We start from the raw sequence: 19,088 nt of genomic DNA, 5'->3' as shown, positions 1-19,088 counted from the left end.
CACCCGAGCCCTCCTGCCCAGCGGGAGTCCTGGCGAAGCGGGCGGGGCAGGCCTGGCTCGGCCCCGCCCCGGAGCCCGATCCCGGTTTCGCTGCCGCGGGCTGCGCGCGCTCTTCCGGCGCCGTGCAGGTGAGGGGGGTCCTGGCGGGGGGGCCCACGTGACCGGAACGCAGGCCGGGAGGGGCCGGCGCCTCCTGGGCAGGTGCGCGGATGGAGAGGGGTCCTCGGTCCCTCGGAGCCTCCCGGGCCGCGGCGCCCGACGCCCAGCCCACCGTAACCTGCGGCCGAGGCCGGACGCCGGCGGTAAGGGGCGAGGGGGGCCGGGCCCCGGGTCAGGGCGGCCCGCGTCCAGCCTGGTCTCATTCAGGGGGCACAGGTGCGCGGCCGGACCCTGGCTGCGTCCCCGCCGCCCTTCCGGGCGGGGATCCCGGTTACCGGGCGTGGGGCGTGGCCGAGCCGGCTGCGTTTCGGCCCCTTTGGGGTGGAATCTCCAAAGACCGCGAGTGGACTTCCACTCAGAGACGCGAAGGCGGAGCACGCGCGGGACGAGCCGAGCCGGCGCGGGGACGGGGCGGGGGTGGGACGGCGCCCGCGGCGCGCCCGGGAGACGCCCGCGCGGAGCTGTTCCGAGCCCACGGCTCTCGCGCGTGGGTGAGGGTCAAACCTCGGGGCCTTCTCAGCCTCCTGGAAGCCCCCAAACATCCGAAACCCGCCCCTTCCTTGGGCCCAGCAAAACTGAAGCCCGCTGAAGCGGTGGTTTGTGTAGAGGTGACGACGCTCTGCTCCTGGGACACTGCTGGGGGCGCTTCCCCCGCCTGGATGGCTTGGCCAGAGGTGTGTCCCCAGGGAGGGCCGACGGGCCGGGCTTGAAGAAACGGAGACCGCCTCGGGCCCGCGTGCCGGATCTAAGCGGGCTCTGCGACACCCCGTATCCAGATAAAATTTAAGTTGTGCCCACATTCAGCTGACTGTTCCCTTCTGACATCGCATATTTTGCTGTTTCACAGTTCTTCAGATTTATCCTTTTTGCTTATTATTTAAACATTAATAAGGTGGTCTAACTCAAATAAGTCCCTTTCACAGGTGAAGATAAATCCATTAAAGTGAAGCACACTTTTTTTTTTTTTTTTTTACAGTGAGCTAAATCAAGCAATGGGGTACCCTTTCAATGCATATGTAGTGTAGATACTGAGGGGTATTGTGTAAAACTTGAATTTGTTGTGATTTTGCTCCTACCCTTCTTAGGAAAATGTATTTCAAAACTGTAGTAGTACTTTGTCTTTCTAGAATTTAAACTTTTAGATAGATAAAGATAAAAAACAAAGAAACCAAATAATTTTTGCCATTTATAGAGCTCCTACTTTGCATTGGGCACCATGCTGGGACTGTCACAGTTAATTCTTTAAAATTGGAGTGCCCCACTAGAAGACCCCTGAAATTTAGACGACTTCTCCATTTCCACCCATTTCCTGGGTGATTCTCTTTAGTCACTGGCTGTACACGCCCTTCTGTATATAGACTGCACACCTGACATCTCCACATGGATTTCAAACTCAGGCTGCTTCTCCCCAAGGCTAAACTGAAGGGGTGAAGAAATGTGGCCACTGAAATGATTTGACATCTGGGATATGCTTCAAAGTGAGGTGTTGCCACAGGAAATGAGGTTGGGGATATAGGTGAAACAAGATTGGTCATAAGTTGATAATCATTGAAGATAGTTGATGGGTACATTAGAGTTCATAATACTATTCTTTCCACTTTTATTGTTTGAAAATTTCAATTAAAAAAGTTGCCTGGCCAGGCGTGGCTCGGCTGTTGAGCATCCACCTGGGATCCAGGCGATCGGGGTTTGATTCCCTGTCAGGGCACATGCCCAGGTTGCGGGCTTGATCAATGACTCTCTCATCATTGATGTTTCTATCTCTCTCTCTCTCCCTCTCCTTTCCTTTCTCTGAAATCAATAAAGATATATTTTTTAAAAAAAAAAAAGTTAAAAAAAAAATGTTTAATTCCCTGTATCTAGAACTTGACCTCCTCTTGCTATCTCCATTGCTACCACCGTGGCCCACTGGGTTATTTCAGTGGCCTCCTAGCCAGTCTGTTTTCACCCTTGTCTCCTGGAGTGTGCTATCTGCACAGCAACTGGAGTTATCCTATTAAAACAAGTTAGATATGTCACTCCTCTATTTGGAATCCTCCAGTGGCTCCTCATCTCACTCCCAAGTAAAAGCCAAAATCATTTCCAGTGGTTTCCAAGGCCTTAATGATTCAGATGGCCTCAATTCTGCCACTCACTGCTTCGCTCACTCTGCAGCTGCCACACTGCCCATGCCTTAATAGTTCAACATGCCAGGCACCCTCTCAAGGCACTAGCTGCTCCATTTACCTGGAGTGCTTTCCCCTGGAATACCTGCCTGGTTTCCTCCTTTGCCTCCTTTATTTCTATATTCAGATCTCGTGTTCCCTGTGAAGACTTCCTTGATCATTCTACTTAAAATTGTAACACCCTGCCCACAGTGCACTCCTGATCCCCTTTCTTAACTTTGTTCCTTAGCATTCGATCTATTTCACTTCCTTGTCTGTCATCTGTCACCCCCACTGGAAGGCAGAGATTTCAGTCACCTTCATTCACTGATCCAGTTTCAGCATGGTACACAGCACTGATACACCTGGTACATAGCAGGCGTTCAGTAAATATTTGTTGAATGATCAATCTGCATTTTACACAGTAAAATAAAACAAGCCTTAGGAATTTCTAAATTGTTTAATATCATAAGGTAGGATTATCCTTTTAAATTTTGATACCACCTTCATAGTACTAAGTACAATGCCATGTGCCCAGTTGAGTTTTCAAGTAAATACACACTTATAAGCAATTTGAGGGAGAAATTCATGTGCTGTAAACCAAGTAGTTACATTAGCAAATGCTTTCCTTCTTTTTGTATATGTGTCCAGGTTGTTGATTTCATGAAGAAAATCAACAGGTTTAGTAAAAGTGCTTTTTTTAAAAAATATATGTATCTTTATTGATTTCAGGGAGAGGGGCGATAGAAACATCAATGATGAGAGTCATTGATCGGCTGTCTCCTGCACACCCCCTACTGGGGATGGAGCCCGAAATTGGGACATGTGCCCGGACCGGAAATCAAATTGTGACCTCCTGGTTCATAGGTCAACGCTCAACCACTGAGCCATGCTGGCCGGGCAAAAAGTGCTTTTCCTATGCCTTATTTTTTAGGTGGATTGAATACCCTTTAAGGTAACTTCTGAGTTTCTCTTTGGCAACAGCAATTGCCTTTTGATAATTGCTCTGAAAAGAGTGACATACATGGTCATTGCTGCTGCTCTGTGTTGTACTGTTGGGGAATCTTTATCTTTGGTGATTTTTTCTCTGAGAAATCAGTTTTCAAAATCTAGTATCAAGTGTTAATATTTCAGAGTGGGAGAAGCAATCCCCCTAAACTAAACTGACTTTCCTGACTTAGGAAGGAAAGAGGCTCTTCACTCCCTGTGTTTAACAGACTGCTTCTCCTGGGCCATTCATTCCAAAGCAGATTTGAGTTAATGAAAATGAAGAGTATGTGCTGACTGATCAAATTTTGACATGCTCAAACTCTTAAATATGTTGATTTAGCTGTTTGAGGAAAGGACTCTACTTGGAATGTGGTAGAATCCTTTCTTGTTTAAAATTTAGTCTTATTTTAGTTTGTTTAGATTTTGTTGTTTACAGAGCTCATACATAAGTTAGATTTATTAATGTTTTAATTCAGAGCCAAGATTTAAATTTTTTATTGCCCTTAAAATTGTATAGAATGATGACTATGTCCCTGGCTAACATAATTGTTACATATGCTTAAAATAGATATATTTATCTTATCATTTTATATATCGTAGTAGATATGATCATATTGGTTTCCTAAATATGATCACTTGCTACTAAGTGAATAAATCAGCATTGTTGAAATAATAAAAAACTAAACATAAGTGATAACTTTAATCTTGGCCACAGGTGTAGAAATCACAAATGTCGTCAAAGGATGGAAGATTCAGAAATCGAGACAGGCACTACGATGAGGTCCCAAGGGACTCGGCCTATGAAGATGGCACCATAAAAACCCTTCAGACTCTTCGTGACAGTGAGCTGGCTGTGAGCGCTGATCCTTTGCCACCACCCCCTCTCCCATTACAGCCACCATTCGGCCCTGACTTCTACTCAAGTGACACAGAGGAACCGGCCATAGCACCAGATCTCAAACCTGTTAGGCGCTTTGTCCCTGAGTCCTGGAAGAACTTCTTCAGAGGGAAGAAAAGGGACCCAGAATGGGATAAGCCGGGGTCAGACATCAGATACATCTCCGATGGAGTGGAGTGCTCACCTCCAGCCTCTCCAGTGAGACCAAACCATCATTCACCCCCCAACTCCTACAAAGATCCTTACGGAGGGTCACAAGGAACCTACAGTTCCCGGAAAGAGGCTGAAACGATGCTTCCCCAGGATCCCTATGGATCTCTGGGCCGACACACTCAAACAGCTCTAACGTACAGTGAGAAGGTGGAGGCGTATAACCTGAGGTATTCCTACATGAAGTCGTGGCCTGGTCTGCTGAGGATTCTGGGTGTGGTGGAGCTGCTGCTGGGGGCCGGCGTCTTCGCTTGTGTCACCGCTTACATTCACAAGGACAGTGAGTGGTATAACATGTTTGGATATTCCCCGCCCACTGCCATGGGAGGCATTGGTGGCCTGGGCAGTATGTATGGGGGCTATTACTACAGCGGCCCCAAAACTCCTTTTATACTCGTGGTTGCTGGATTAGCTTGGGTAACCACCATTATTATTCTGGTTCTTGGCATGTCCATGTATTATCAGACCATTCTTTTGGACTCTAACTGGTGGCCCCTAACTGAATTTGGAATTAATGTTGCCTTGTTTATTCTGTATATGGCTGCAGCCATAGTCTATGTGAACGATATCAACCGAGGTGGACTCTGCTACTATCCATTATTTAATACACCAGTGAATGCAATGTTCTGCCGGGTGGAAGGAGGACAGATAGCAGCGATGGTCTTCCTATTTGTCACCATGATTGTTTATCTCATTAGTGCTTTGGTTTGCCTAAAGTTATGGAGGCATGAGGCAGCTCGGAGACATAGGGAATACATGGAACAACAAGAGGTAAGGAACTTCACAATCTTTCATTTGTTCTTTTTTTTTTTTTTAATGTTATTTACTCCCTTGTTAAATATATATAGCTCTCAAAACAAATATTTTATAGAAGCCTTTTTTTTTTTTTAATCTGAGTTCAAAAGTCCTAGCTCAGTATCTGGCACACTAGGACTGGGGTAACCCACTCTGGAGTGTCACTGCTGTATAGCATTGCAAGTAGACACCAGGTGTGTAATGTAGTACAGTTTGTTGGCTGCATTATTACGTCTTTCTGCTGCTTAAGGGGAAAACATAGATACTGAATTCCTGCAAAGAAAAATAATAACATATTCAGTAAATAAAATTATCATTAAAGGAGGTTTGAGAACAATCTTGACTCTTTGGTATGGTAAGACAATAAAAAACACAAGTTTTCAGTTAGAGGAGAAAAGTGCTCATGTAAATATTATGATTCCCAGTTTCTTCCAGTGAGTTACATAAAGTCACGTAAAAACATGGTGAACCACATATGATTTTTTTTTAAGTATTGAGAAGCTGACTTGCAATAAACATACTCTGTGAAAACTTACCCAGGCATTTTGATGTTTCATCGTCATTTTAGGGAGATGAGTGTTCCAAAATTAGAATGGGAACCATGTACTTGATTTCATTTTTGGGATTTAACTAGTTAAATATACAAAGGAGGAGGAGAATTAATAATACCTAGAGGATAAGACTATCGAAGCCTTATTTAAAATAATTTTATTTCAACAGTAGCAAAAATATTAAGTGTATGTTCTACTAGCTTCATTATACCCTGAAATAAGTTAATGTTTTGCTTTCTTCTAAGGAGGAGTGTAGTAGAATTTTCTATGACACTGAAAATGTCGTATTATTTTAACTTTTTTCTTAATTTTAAGTTAATTATATTATGCGTATTTCTTTTCTCACTTTTCCAAAGATCTCCTAGATACTGTATAATTTCACATGGTGTACAGGGGTACACAAAAGTAGGTTTACAGTTCTAATACAAATAAATAATACAGTAATTAATAAATAATAAAAGAATAAACTTTCATGTACTCACAACTGTAAATCTACTTTTGCCAGCCCCTGTGTAGTGGGCAAAACTATAGATAAAAATTAAATCCTGTCCTTATTGACTCAATAACCTATTTACTTATTCATTTACCTATATATTTTGTTTTTACTCTTTTGCTGGAATCTTATGCATAACAACAAAAAACTTGACTAAGTACCTTATGTTATATGGAGAACCTCAGCATGTTTCAGTGTGGTCCATACTCTTTTGTCACAAAATATATTAATCTTAAAGAACTCGACATAGATTTAAGTTTTTTCTAAAAGTTTATCTTGCAATGTTAAGCATATTTTAAAATTTACATCTGTATATACAAAATAAAGAACTTTGCATTTCAATCAGTTTGAAATCTAGATAGTGAAACACACACACAGCCTCATAATTTTAGATAAATTTAATAACAACAGAGTTCTTAATGTCATTTCAAAATTCTACATTAATAGTATCTGTAATTATCAACATAATACTTTCATTCTTTCCCCTTTGTCAACAAAAACTTGTTTCTATCAGGCTTTTCAAAATTTGTAATTGGACTTGAATCACCTCTCATATTGGAGGTTGTGTGTAGCTATAACTTCCTAAAAGGCAGAAAATGTAATGGCCTGTGGCTTTTTTCTATTAGCTTTATAGTATAACTGTCTCAAATCCCTTAATTGTGCAAAGTAATGGGAGAATAAAGAAAATCTCTAGGTGATTTGAAGCAACTTACCTAAGAGTCTCTACCATCTTCATATTTCCAACTCTGCTCTTTGGTCCTGATTGACAGGGAATTACAGTTATCTCATCTCCTCTGGTTGTCCACTGGCCCATCGAAATGTGGCCAAAAAAGTAGGAGGAGCATCTGAAAAGTAGAGAATCAACCAGTATAATTGAGGTTGGGCTATAAATGCAAATGGGTGAAAATATTTGCAAAGTAACTTCACATGCCTTTGAAAATTCATTTTAACTCTTTTTGGTCCAGATAAGTGAGCCGTCGTTTCCATCGAAAAGGAACATGGTAAGAAAAAAAGTTCACATTATATTTTATCTCTAGATTTGTTAAATACTTTTCTCTCTTGTCTATAAATATACACGGTAGATCATCTTTCTGTGAAAGTGTATCTGTTACATTGAGGTCATAAGAGGCCTCAGGTTTTTTCTAATACGAAAAGGATCAATTATATAAGGTTATTGATAGCTTCTTTTAATTTTATTACATGAAAACTTATGCAAATGAACTGTTGATTCTCCTTGTATGTTTAAATTTTTAATCTTTTAAAAATGAAGGTAATTTCCCCAAACTTTCTGCAGTCTCTTTAAAATTCTTTCAGATGCCAAATTTTGTTGTGTCAGGAAAGAAATCTCTGTTCCACCACTTACTGTGTGGTGGTAAGCAAGTATTTAACCTTCTAATGCCTTGATTTCATCATCTGTAAGATCAGAATAATAATTTCTACCTCACATGATTGCCGAGATGATTAAGTGAGGTGCTGTTATAATTATTACAAATATATTATAAATTATTTTAATCATAGTTCTACCTCATTGAAAAGTACTTTTTTAAGATATCAGGTATTATTTCTAAGCAAAAAATTGAGAATCCAACTCATTGATTAGTTTCTTTCTTTGAAAAGGGAGTATATTCACTTGGTTCAAAGTTCAAAAGGAGCTCTAATACAAAGTCCTCTCTCAATCCTATATCTGGCTTTCCAGTTCTCCTGCTCAGAGGTAACCAGTGTTATTAGTGTCTTGGTTTCCTTTCAGAAATGTGTTATGTATATATTTGCTCTCCTCCCCCTTTTACTCAATGGTAGCATACCATATACACTGTTATATTCCTTATTTTTTCCACTTAACAATACATTTCTTTTTAAAAAAATTTTTTGATTGCTTTTAAAGAGAGAGAGAGTGAAAGAGAGGAGGGGAGAGAGAGAAAGCATCAGTTTGTTTTCCACTTATTTATGCATTCACTGGTTCCTTCTTGTATGTGCCCTGACCAGGGATCGAACCTGCAACCTTGGCGTATTGGAACAACTCTCTAACCAACTGCGCTACCCAGCCAGGGCAAACAATACATTTCTAAGATGTTTCCTTATTAGCACATAAAGAATTTCTCCATTCTCTTTTCACAGCTCCATAGTATCACATTGTATGGATATACTATAGTTTATTTAACCATAAATGAACATTTAGGTTGTTTCCTATCTTTTACTATTAAAAACAATGCTATAATGAATAACCTTATACATATAAAAATATACTTGTGCATACTTCCTTTCATATATTTTGATTGTCAGGTTGCCCCATAGAAATTTTACCAATTTCTACTCCCAGCAGTATGATAGGCTTCCTCACTCCCTGACCAACAAAGTGTGTTAGGAAATTTGTTGACATGTATCAGTCTGACAGGTGAAAAACAGTATCTTATGTAGTTGTAATTTGCATTTCGCTTATCAGGAGTGAGGTGGAGCACTTTTCATGTCATGTTTGCATTTCCTGCTCTATTAACTGTCATAACCTGTCTAGTTTTTTTTATTGGGTTGCTAATTTGTACAAGCCCTTTGTTAAGTGCATACATTTTGAAAATACCTTTTTTGGTTTTTTTTAAATTCTCTATAACACACAAATACTATTTGAAAATATTTTCCTGATATGATACAGTGAGAAAAATACTGCCAAAAATATTTTGTTCGTGGTGAAATAAAGGGATTTATGAAGTGGGCAAACAGTGTGCCCAAGGGATTGTGATTAATACTTCAGTATCATCACTAATTAATTCATTGAACACACACATGCCTGTTAGGCTGTGGACCAGGGATATGAATACTACAGAGTATCATCTCCATTTTCCAGGGGCTTACAAACCTAGTGAAAAATAAAAACACAGACAAAAGATTAGTAGAATGTGATTGTGTGTGTATGTGTATGAGGGAGGGGTGAGAGAGGTCACAAACATCAGGAACTATAAAATTAAATAATTTGCTTAGAGATTTGTGTTTCTCTGACATCTCCTGGGAAGGTCATTTTATGGATGACAATGTCTCAAATTCAGTTTTGTTAATTGGTCATCTTTGGGGATTAGTAACTAGCAACGTTTTTTAAAGAGTCAGTTGCATTAAGTTATTTCTGACATGTATGTGGAGTCCTCTGAATTGCAGCTGGCAAGGCACAACAGCTTTCCTGGTATTAGAAATCTTCAGAAATCAAGAGCTATCTGACCAGTTCTGACTGACCAGGCATGGAACACGGGAGACTGGTATTGAAGAGTTTCTCCATAAGGCAGTGTGGACCTAGGGCTACGAACGTGTACACTTTAAACATTGTTCAGAGAATTAGAGAGATACTACTGCACTTCGTGTGTGTGTGTGTCTTTTTGTTTGTTTTGTACTTTGTTTTAACTTCCTGGTTCCCTTGTGTTTTAGTAGATTTGTGTTCATTTATTCAAGATGTATTGCTGTCAGGACATACGTTTCAATTAGACTTCTTCTAACTCAGTGTAACTAGCAGTCAGAATGAACTAAATGGACGCTCACCTTTATGCTGTCTAAAATATGCATATCAGATATACCTGAAAGTGATGATAATAATAGTTGCCTTAGGAGGGCACCTGGCTAACAGGGAGTGCGGGGGTCGGTAAAAGGAGACTTTTCATTATGTGCCTTTTTGGACCTTTTGAACTATATATCATGTATACATATTATCTGTTCACATTTTTTAAAGTTTTTTAAAAATTAAATTAATGAATACTCATTTCAAACATTAAGATGAACAATATGAGGCTGATGTTTAAATATTAATAACACTGGGCCTTTGTTTGCCATTTAAGTGCAACTTCCCTAGCTAACCCTGTGGGCTGCCTTCCAATGTTAGTCCAGAGAACATAAGAGAGTTTGACCAACTGGGAGTCATCATGAGGGTGGCTTTGGCAGATCATTGCCAATACTCTCATTCAAGGTTGCCAGTATTGCCTTAACCACTGGTAAGCCCTACACCCTCGGAGGGACTGACTAGGAAAGTCATAAATACCACTCTGGCTGGGAATGAAGCACAGTCCTGTAAGAGTCCTAAAACAATGTTTGCTGAATGGAAGATGTCAAATTTAAAGGGACTTTGGTTTAGAAGATGGACCAGAATTAGAAAGACTGTTTATAATGGAAAAGGGGGCCTAGAAACTGACATATGAAGAAATTCACTTTCTAAGAGCTAACTCTCTTGTTAATAGGTGATGTCAAAATCTGATATCAGAGTTAGCAAGTCAGAGTAACTAACATTGGGAATTATGTTTCAGAACATCCTCGGGTACTCAAGGGAAGGGGTTAAAGGTGGTGTGCACTCTGCAGATCCTGACTGCTCAGCACCAGGCTGAACAGGACTGTCTCACTGAGCTGTGCCAGTGATGTGGCAGTGGTGGTCATACTTGGCCAGGGTGGAATTTATGGGCTTCCTGGTCAGTCTCTTGGAGGTAGTGGGATTTACCCAATGAAATTAAGTGCAGAAGAGTAAAAGACTTGTCCAAATTGGAGGAAGGTGCCCCAAACAATGGAGTGGTCAGCATCATTGGTAAAAATATGGCTGAAGCAGATTTCAAAACATGTGGGACAGGATTAGAAAGATCTGCCAGGGAGTTCAGGGTACCCCTTTCAGGCCACCCTAGAAGGTTGGTGCCCAGCATATATAGGGTGTGTTTTAGGATTCAGATCCTGAGATGTCCTAGAATAGTCTGGAGTAACCTTAGCAGAGGTGGAACCCCCATTCCTGGGACTTCTTTTAAAATCCTATCAATCTAGTACATCCTTTCCAAGGCAACTTTTCCTGGGAGATGGATCACTGTGAATCAACTTATTTAGATGTATTTTACAGACAGACCTCTCTGAGGGAATCTCATGACTTAACTGAGGAATCTCTATTGGACTTACCAATGAGAAACCTTAATAGAAAAGGTTGGATCTCCAGCTTCTGATTGGGTCTGATTTCCACCTGTGTCCTTCCTGGTCCTTAGCAGGGAAGAACTGATAAACTGCCCTAGGAGAGGCAGTGCAGTGTGATGAAGAGAAAATAAACTTTGGGATCAGGCAAATCTGAATTGGAGTACACGGTCAGCTACTTACTAGCTCTGTGACCCTAAGGATATTACTTACCATCTCTGAACTTCAGTTTTCTGTCACTTGTTTGGAACTACCTACTAGGTTATTCCTTCTTTGGTATTTTAATAGATACAATTTATAAAAAGCAAATAAGATCATTTTTAAAATAAATAATATACAGACATAAAGTAAGATCAAATAGACACAGAAACAACTTCTAATAAATCCCTAAGTGCTGAGCAGATTTCTTTCCCAAGCTAGAAAAGCCAAAATCTAACTTGGGCATCAAAAGTAATGGTAGGGGTTTGGGATCGAGGGCTTTTGCATCATTACATTATACTCTCAGAGGGACAGAGAATCGGGAATTGGGCAGATGGGCACTGAAACACATATCTAGCTCTCCGTTTCTAACTTCACAGGATATTCATTCAGCCTCTTTTTAATTTGAAAGGCTTAGTAATTATATCTAAAGCGTTACTTATCCCGTTGCTTAATTACTTTTTCTTGCCTCACAGTAAAGCTTTTCTGATATTTGCTGACAAAACTAGTTTATGCTAGAAGCAGAGAACGGTTGTGTCTGGGGGTTTGTGTTTATAACCAGGAACACTGCTCGGAGAGTGGTCTGACCCAGGGCTGGAGCCGGCGTCCCCACGAAAGCTTGAAACTGTTCGATTCTTCGTCTCCTGTCTAGTTTCGGACGTTTTCCCCCAATAGGATTTTCTGAACTGGTGATTAGGGAGGTTCACCCTAAAAGAGTGGAAGAAAACATTGAGCATAAAAACAAAACGAAAAAATTAAAGCAGACGAAACAGTCTTTGTGGAAGTATTCTGGCTTCTTAAAACTTCATCTTTATATTAAAAGGTAGATCTTGGAAATAGAGATGGATAAGTAAGGAAAAAACCCAAACCTCCTCCAAACTTCCCTGCCCGATGTGAGGACCTGGGCAGAATTCATGACTTAGACAAGGGAATCTGAGCTGGCAGCCCGCGCCTGCTCTCGAGATCTGTAGGGTCTGCCGTGTCCATAGCCGCCGCCTCAGCCAGCGTATGTGAAATGGATTGTTAAATAGTTGGGAGCTGAAAAAGGAATGCCACGCAATAGACATCCATTTACTTAAGCCCAAGTGGTTCCCCCTGATGTTTTATCCCATGATTCAGTGTCAAGATTAAACATACAAGCACTCATGAGGATGAAGAGATGACATCCTCGCCAGTGGAGAACAGAGTGGTTTTCCTCGGGTTTCTCTGCTCCTGATTTGCACTCTTGCTGCTTTGGGTGCCTTTCTGCCCAGAGCTGATCTGGTTCCTCTTCACTTAGCACCTCGGCTGCAGCTTCTCCTTTTTATAACCCTCCTCTGGGGCTGGTTAGCAGCCTAGAGTCTGATCGTCTGATCTGGGCTGCGGGCTTTGGTGAGTTAAGAGCTAGTGGTTTTTAGAATGAGCTAATGTTAGACCAAACCTCAGAGTCAGCCTCAGAGATAGAAAGTCAGGAAACAAAGGATTTTAAAAGCTGCCTGGCATGGTTTTAAAATCTTATTTTATATTTGTTTCCAATGAAGGAGGGGCCCTCCCAAGCTACTCTCAGTTGAGTTTAACAAGCATGAGCCAAGGGTCCCTGGGGGCAGTGGAGGGGAGCTGACTGCCCTGAGGAGAAATCACTGTGCTCAGCTCAAGCTCACTTCCTCCAGCAGTATGGCATTGCCCACCCTGCCCAGCCAAAACTCATTTCTAGCATGCTACCAGAACTTAAGGGAACTTGAGGATTGAACAATATACAGTTAAATACACCAGTTTCCTCATGTTACTCATTAAAAGTATCAGTGAGCCAGAAAGTTCATAGTTTTAATTGTGGCCTTTGCAGTTCACAGCTGTGGGACCTTGGAGAATGTACTAAACCTCTCTGAACCTGGCTCCTTTATGTGTAAAATGAAGACCCCTTTCCTGGCATCCACCGGCCTCACCAACTTGGTTGGTGTTCTGGGCACTCTTTTCCCAGCCCCAAAACTGTACATCTGTCTTAGCCTGCCCCCAGTCTAGGGCTGGTTTGCTGGTCCTTCCACTCCTGCCCTTCTCTAGGCTATTTTAGCTCTTAAGGCCTGTCTCCACACTTCCTCTCTGTGCCATTTCATCTCTTTTGAATGTACCATTTCTTACTAAAAAGGCCTCTAGGAGCTCTCCAGTGTAGAATCCCAGGTGACTTAAAACCACCACTTCCAGGATCCTCATTGCCTCTTCAGGGAATCGCAGGTTAGGGCCACATGGGCAAGTTAAAGACATCCACCACCTCCACTCTGGATTCTTTCCGATCCTTTCAGATAATGAAAACAACACAACTCGTATGCGTCTCTGGCCTCCTCAGTGGCTGCTTATAACTGATCCATCCCAGGTTCTGGTGTCATTTTTTTCTCATTCCACTTAAGTAGACATGTTCCATTTCTGTTCCCTGAATTTCTTCTTTTGAACTACATTTTTTATTCTTTTACAATTAGTTGGGATATAAATCCTAAATAAGTACAGTACTCAACACCCCCACATTCACCATTTATCGTCCATCTTTGACATGCATGCAATTGGGGCGGAGGGTGTTCTGCCTGTTATGTGCTCTCCCGTATCCCAGTGTGTCCCTTCAGCTGTTACAGAACAGAACAACTTTGTGAATATAAAACGTGTAATTCCGAAGTGATGTATTAATTGCTCTTTCTACTTTTCTCCTTGCCCCTCCCTCCATTTTCTTCTAAGAATAAACTCTGGTGTGTTTTTTCTGCCTCTGGTTGTAAACAAATCTTTTTCTTCCCAACTATAGTGTGAAGCAGCCAGTGGGGACAGGAAGAGAGACCCAGAAGTTCATTTCAAAGAATTGAGAGCAACAAAAATGAAACCTGAAGTACTGAGTGGACACATCCCCTCAGGCCACATTCCTAAGCCTATCATGTTGCCTGACTATGTGGCGTGAGTATCTTATAAATCCTTCTTCAGGATGGAATTGAGGGTTTCCATTGGGCTTTTCATTTTCCTGTTTGTCTCCAAGTTAATCCTCTCTGTTTAAATCATTTACATATGAATAGTCATTTGTTACCTTCGAGGTAGTGTATTGAGTTGAAGGCACACAGTGTGGACAGTGAGGAATAGCTAAGCTGATTTGGTGTTGAGCTTGTTTTAGTGAACAGGTTATAGCTCTGGTTAATTTCCCCCCAGAAAGTACCCTGTGATTCGGACGGATGAGGAGCGAGAGCGCTACAAGGCTGTGTTCCAGGACCAGTTTTCAGAGTACAAAGAGCTCTCCGCCGAGGTCCAGGCCGTCCTGAGGAAGTTCGATGAGCTGGACGCAGTGATGAGCAGGCTGCCGCATCATTCGGGAACCCAGCAGGTCAGTGTCCGCAGCTGCCTGGGAACACCGATGGCGAAGACGGGATGAAACCTGACCTCTTTCTTTTTTTTTTTTTTAAATATGTCTTTATTAATTTCACAGAGAGGAAAGGAGACGGAGAGAGAGAGAGAAACATCAATGATGAGAGAGTCATTGATGGAGCCCACAACCCGGGCATGTGCCCTGACTGGGAATCAAACCCCGATCGCCTGGATCCTAGGTCGATGCTCAACCGCTGAGCCACGCCCGGCCGGGCAACCTGACCTCTTTCGAAATGTAGAGAGGCCGTAACCATATGGGTCTGCTGTCTGTGTCTAGGAAAGTCACTTGAGGTCGTCAAGGTGACTAGTCAAGGTTACAATTCAAATTATATAATTTAATGTCTCCGGCCTTCAATTATTAAACAGTATTTTATTTTCTTATTTAAGTAAAGTATAAATTTCATATTTGTTATAAAACTTAGAGTAAAGTTAGAAGTAACATTATATTAGCTATTTTCAAAAGTTGAATAATATCAACCTCTTAATCCCAATACCTAATAACATGAAAAAGAACTTTCCAGTGGGGGTGAAAATGCTGCTTGATGAGAGCTGATGTGATCATTATGTGCCAGGCACTTTACAAGCATCATTTCAAATAGGTGCAGCTTCTCACAACCCTGTGAGGTGCTTATGGTTAGTGTTCCCATTTTACCAGTAAGGAAACTGAGTCTGCAGGAGGGTAATGAGCTTGCTCCAGGTCACACAGCTGGCAAGCCGTGGCACTGGCACTCAGCTCTGGTTTCATGCAGGTAGGGCCTTTCTCTCTGTTCACCCCTTAATCCCAGGGCCTGGCACACAGTAAGTCATCCCACTGTACTTTGAGACGTTCTTGAGATATGATGTGAGTAAATGCAAGTGTTTTAATTCAAGTATACAATATGCTATTTTTAGGAACATGAGAGAATTTCAAGAATCCATGAAGAATTTAAGAGGAAAAAGAAGGTTAGTAAAACTATTTTCTTCTTCAAAGTATATTCTTACCCAGGTACAGTGGAGACAACTGACTTTAGATTCTTTTAGCTAAAGTGGTTCTTTTTTTGTATTTGTTTATTGATTTTTTAAAGAGATGGGAAGGGAGAAGGAAAGAGAGAGAGAGAAACATCCATCGGCTTCCTCTCGTATACACCCCAACTGGGGATCGAACCCTCAACCTGGGTATGTGTCCTGACCGGGAATCAAACTGGCAACCTTTCGGTGCACAGGACAACACGCAAGCAACTGAGCCACACCGACCGGGGCTTTTTCTGTATTTCTTAAGATTCTACTTGTTAGGGAACCAGGGGTGCCTGCTGGACACCTTTTCCTCCCAGCTCTGTTCTGATGACATTTGCTCTGTCCTGATTTAGCCACCCAGGGAAACGAGCACTGACACAGACCTCGTCACCCACATTTCCTTCCAAAAGATTACGTTACTTTACATGTTTCTAACTCCATCCTTAACATAATTGCACAAATCAGTAGAGGCCAAAAAGAGTTTTCGGTAAACGTTTCTGTACTTATTATTTACTTTGTATGTACTTTAAGCTATTAAAGTTATAGGTACCTCAGCTCTTTGTACTTCTCAACTTTACTGTGAATCTAAAACTATTCTGAAAAATAAATTATAAAAACCTGTGGAGGGCTTACTAGGCAGATTTTGAAATCTGCGGGTAAGTCTGCTCTGAAGGGTCATTTCTGGGTGATAATGTGTGTTTCTGTGTTCTTTGCTGAGGAAGCAGAGGCTGACATAACAACTGTGTTTCTTTTCCAGGATCCTACGTTTCTGGAAAAAAAAGAACGCTGTGATTATCTAAAGAATAAACTTTCTCACATAAAGCAAAGAATTCAAGAATATGATAAAGTGATGAATTGGGATGTACAAGGTTATTCTTAAACCTTATTTGAAACCACTTTTTTATATCAAACAATATTTATTTACTGTCTTTTTTTATGTTAGTCTCTGCAATATTCAAGAAACAGGTGCTTCCTGAATCAGCTTCTAGTTGGTTTAGTTGGTCTGTGATGTTAAAACAGTCTACTTTCACATCAAACATTTCAGAAAAATTTCAAATTTACTAACAATGGAAGACATCCTGTATCCATCCGTGTACAGTTTGTGTTTATCTTGTTGAAATTAAAAGCGATTTAGAGATCTGTCCTGGGGTGTGAGAGCAAGTAGAGGTTCAGTTCTGGTGCTGAGAATGTCCCGATTCTGGTGCCTTAGAAGATCAGTTTTCTCTGTTTTTACTCAGGCCAGTTCCTAAGATTTTCTAAGACAAATTTCTCTTCCTAGCCAAAGGTGTCATTTTTTCCCTTGAAGGGTTTGAATCCAAGATCAACATTTTCAAGCCTGATGATCTTAGGCAAGTTGCTTAAATCTCTCTATGCCTATTTCCTCGTGTGTACAACGGGGCTAATTATAGTGCCTACCTCATAGGGTGGTTACAAGGATTAAATGAGTTAGTGTTTGTAAAGTACTTAGAACAGAGTCTGGCACATTATAAACACTGCATTAGTATTTGTGAAATCTATAGAAGTGCTTGTGAAATGAATAAACTATCTAGAATAAGTCGCGAGGAAAGGTCCATCCTTAATGAGCGAGCCCAGCCAGCTAACCTAAAGGCCATGTGTCTCATGACCTTGTCCTTTGTGCTGTTACCACATGTAGCCTTAAGCAGATGCCTCCATGTGGCTCTGTGCCCAGTGGGGTCCGACACAGCCTTCCCATCTTTGATCAGCATCACTGTGCACATCTTCGCAGCCCAGCCGTCCGGTATACGTCACGTCACCCGGAAGCACTGTGTGAATGTTGTTGCCTTTTTTCTGCTGTTTGAATGTTTATCCTCAGGCCCCAGGATATTACATTTACTTAGAGTCCCCCTTTCATTTATTGGAATGCGTCATCTTCCCAAGAATTATCTTGGCTTTGGGGCTTTACTCATGAGACATGTTTTATTTTTATTAGTATGGACAATGAACCGCCTTAAAAAGTTTTTTTTTAATTCCTTGTTATTGAACCCTGTTCAACATGATCTCTCAGGTGCAGAGATACAGTCTCTGTGTAACATAGCTGCTGTTCCAACAACTGATGTTCAGAGAATTTCCTAAAGTGAAACTACAGAGAGACATGGTAAAGCGGAGGGTTGAAAAGTATTGATTACTGAATGAAACTCCTAGTTCTTCTTTGTCAATGAAATCTTATTTCATGTTTATTGTTAATATCTTAATACCCTGGTTCTCAGACTATGCTTAGGGCCCTAAGAGTCTTAAGAGGTCACACCTAGGAAAGTGTGAGGTCCCCTCTGAAAGCCACACCCCCAACTAAAACAGCTTCATTTTCTATTTTATGTATTGGGGCCCCATGCTAACATGTCACTTAAGAGCACCAGTGCTTTAAAAACAGAAACAAAGATGAAATAATACCATTTTCGTAGACTATAGTTAGATTAATATTGAAAGAAAGCATTAAGGAAATTTAACTTTGCAGAACTTTATTTTACTACAATTGTAAATGTTAATTTTTGAAAACCAATGTTGTAACATGGATTTTTTAAATGTTTATGTCAATACCTAGGCATATTAAAATTTGTTACCTGTCGTTTTGCTTTTCTAGCATTCCTGTGTTGACTGGGCGTGTTCTTGAAAATATTTTCCATTATCATAAAGTAAACTAGAAAATCATTAAAAACCTCTAGGCCATGACATTCAAGTGGCTGTTTCCTCCTCCCCCATTACTTGTAAGAATTGAAAGTCAAGGCCCCTGTGTTGGTTTCCACAGGCTGCCATGACAAAATACCACAATCTGAGTGGCTTAAAACAAGTTTATTGTCTCTCAGTTTTGCAGGCTAGAAATCTGAAATCAAGGGGTCAGCAGGGCCCTGGCTGGTGTGGCTCAGTTGCTTGGGCGTCGTCCCTGTACCAGAAGGTTGCTGGTTCGATTCCTGGTCAGGGCACATGCCCAGACGGTGGTCTCAGTACCCAGTAGGGAGCATGCAGGAGGCAATAGATGTTCCCCTCTGACATCGATGTTTCTCTTTCTCCCTCTCCCTTCCTCTCTGAAAATCAATAAAAATATTTAAAAAAAAAAAAAGATGTCAACAGGGCCAAGCTCCCCCTGAAACCTGTGAGAAATCCTTCCTAGCTTCTAGTGGCTTCCTGTCAATCTTTGGTGTCCCTTGGCTTGCATATGTATCACCCAAATCCTGTTTTCACATAGCTGTCTTATGAGGACACCAGTTATACTGGGTTAGTGACTCACTTTCAGTGGGATGACCTCATCTTAATTACACCTGCAAAGTCCCTGTTTCCAAATGACATGACATTCTGAGGTACCAGAGGTTAGGACTTAAACATAGCTTTCGGGTGTGGAACGCACAATTCAACCCATCACAGCC

The 19,088-nt window shown here is 41.4% G+C and overlaps 1 protein-coding gene across 7 annotated transcripts; it reads left to right on the top strand.

The window, feature by feature from the left end:
* Window positions 1–65: 65 nt before the first annotated feature.
* Window positions 66–18,751, top strand: MARVELD2 (MARVEL domain containing 2). 7 transcript variants are annotated; one of them, XM_081132269.1, is made up of 8 exons: window positions 66–128; window positions 4,009–4,571; window positions 5,100–5,172; window positions 7,206–7,241; window positions 14,111–14,256; window positions 14,503–14,674; window positions 15,607–15,657; window positions 16,466–18,751. In XM_081132269.1, exons 2-8 carry the CDS (start codon window positions 4,024–4,026, stop codon window positions 16,586–16,588), a joined length of 1,149 nt encoding a protein of 382 aa, XP_080988395.1. In that variant the 5' UTR covers window positions 66–128; window positions 4,009–4,023; the 3' UTR covers window positions 16,589–18,751. The 7 variants fall into 7 exon arrangements, with proteins under 7 accessions (XP_080988395.1, XP_080988390.1, XP_080988393.1 ...); XM_081132268.1 differs by lacking the exon at window positions 66–128 and adding an exon at window positions 215–302; XM_081132264.1 differs by having other exon boundaries at window positions 68–128; window positions 4,009–5,172.
* Window positions 18,752–19,088: the final 337 nt, after the last annotated feature.

The sequence above is a fragment of the Miniopterus schreibersii genome, assembly GCF_964146895.1.
Source record: "Miniopterus schreibersii genome assembly, chromosome: 3".
Lineage (NCBI taxonomy): Eukaryota > Metazoa > Chordata > Mammalia > Chiroptera > Miniopteridae > Miniopterus > Miniopterus schreibersii.
Note: the sequence above shows the minus strand (reverse complement) of the source record. Positions and strands in the feature narration are given on the sequence as shown.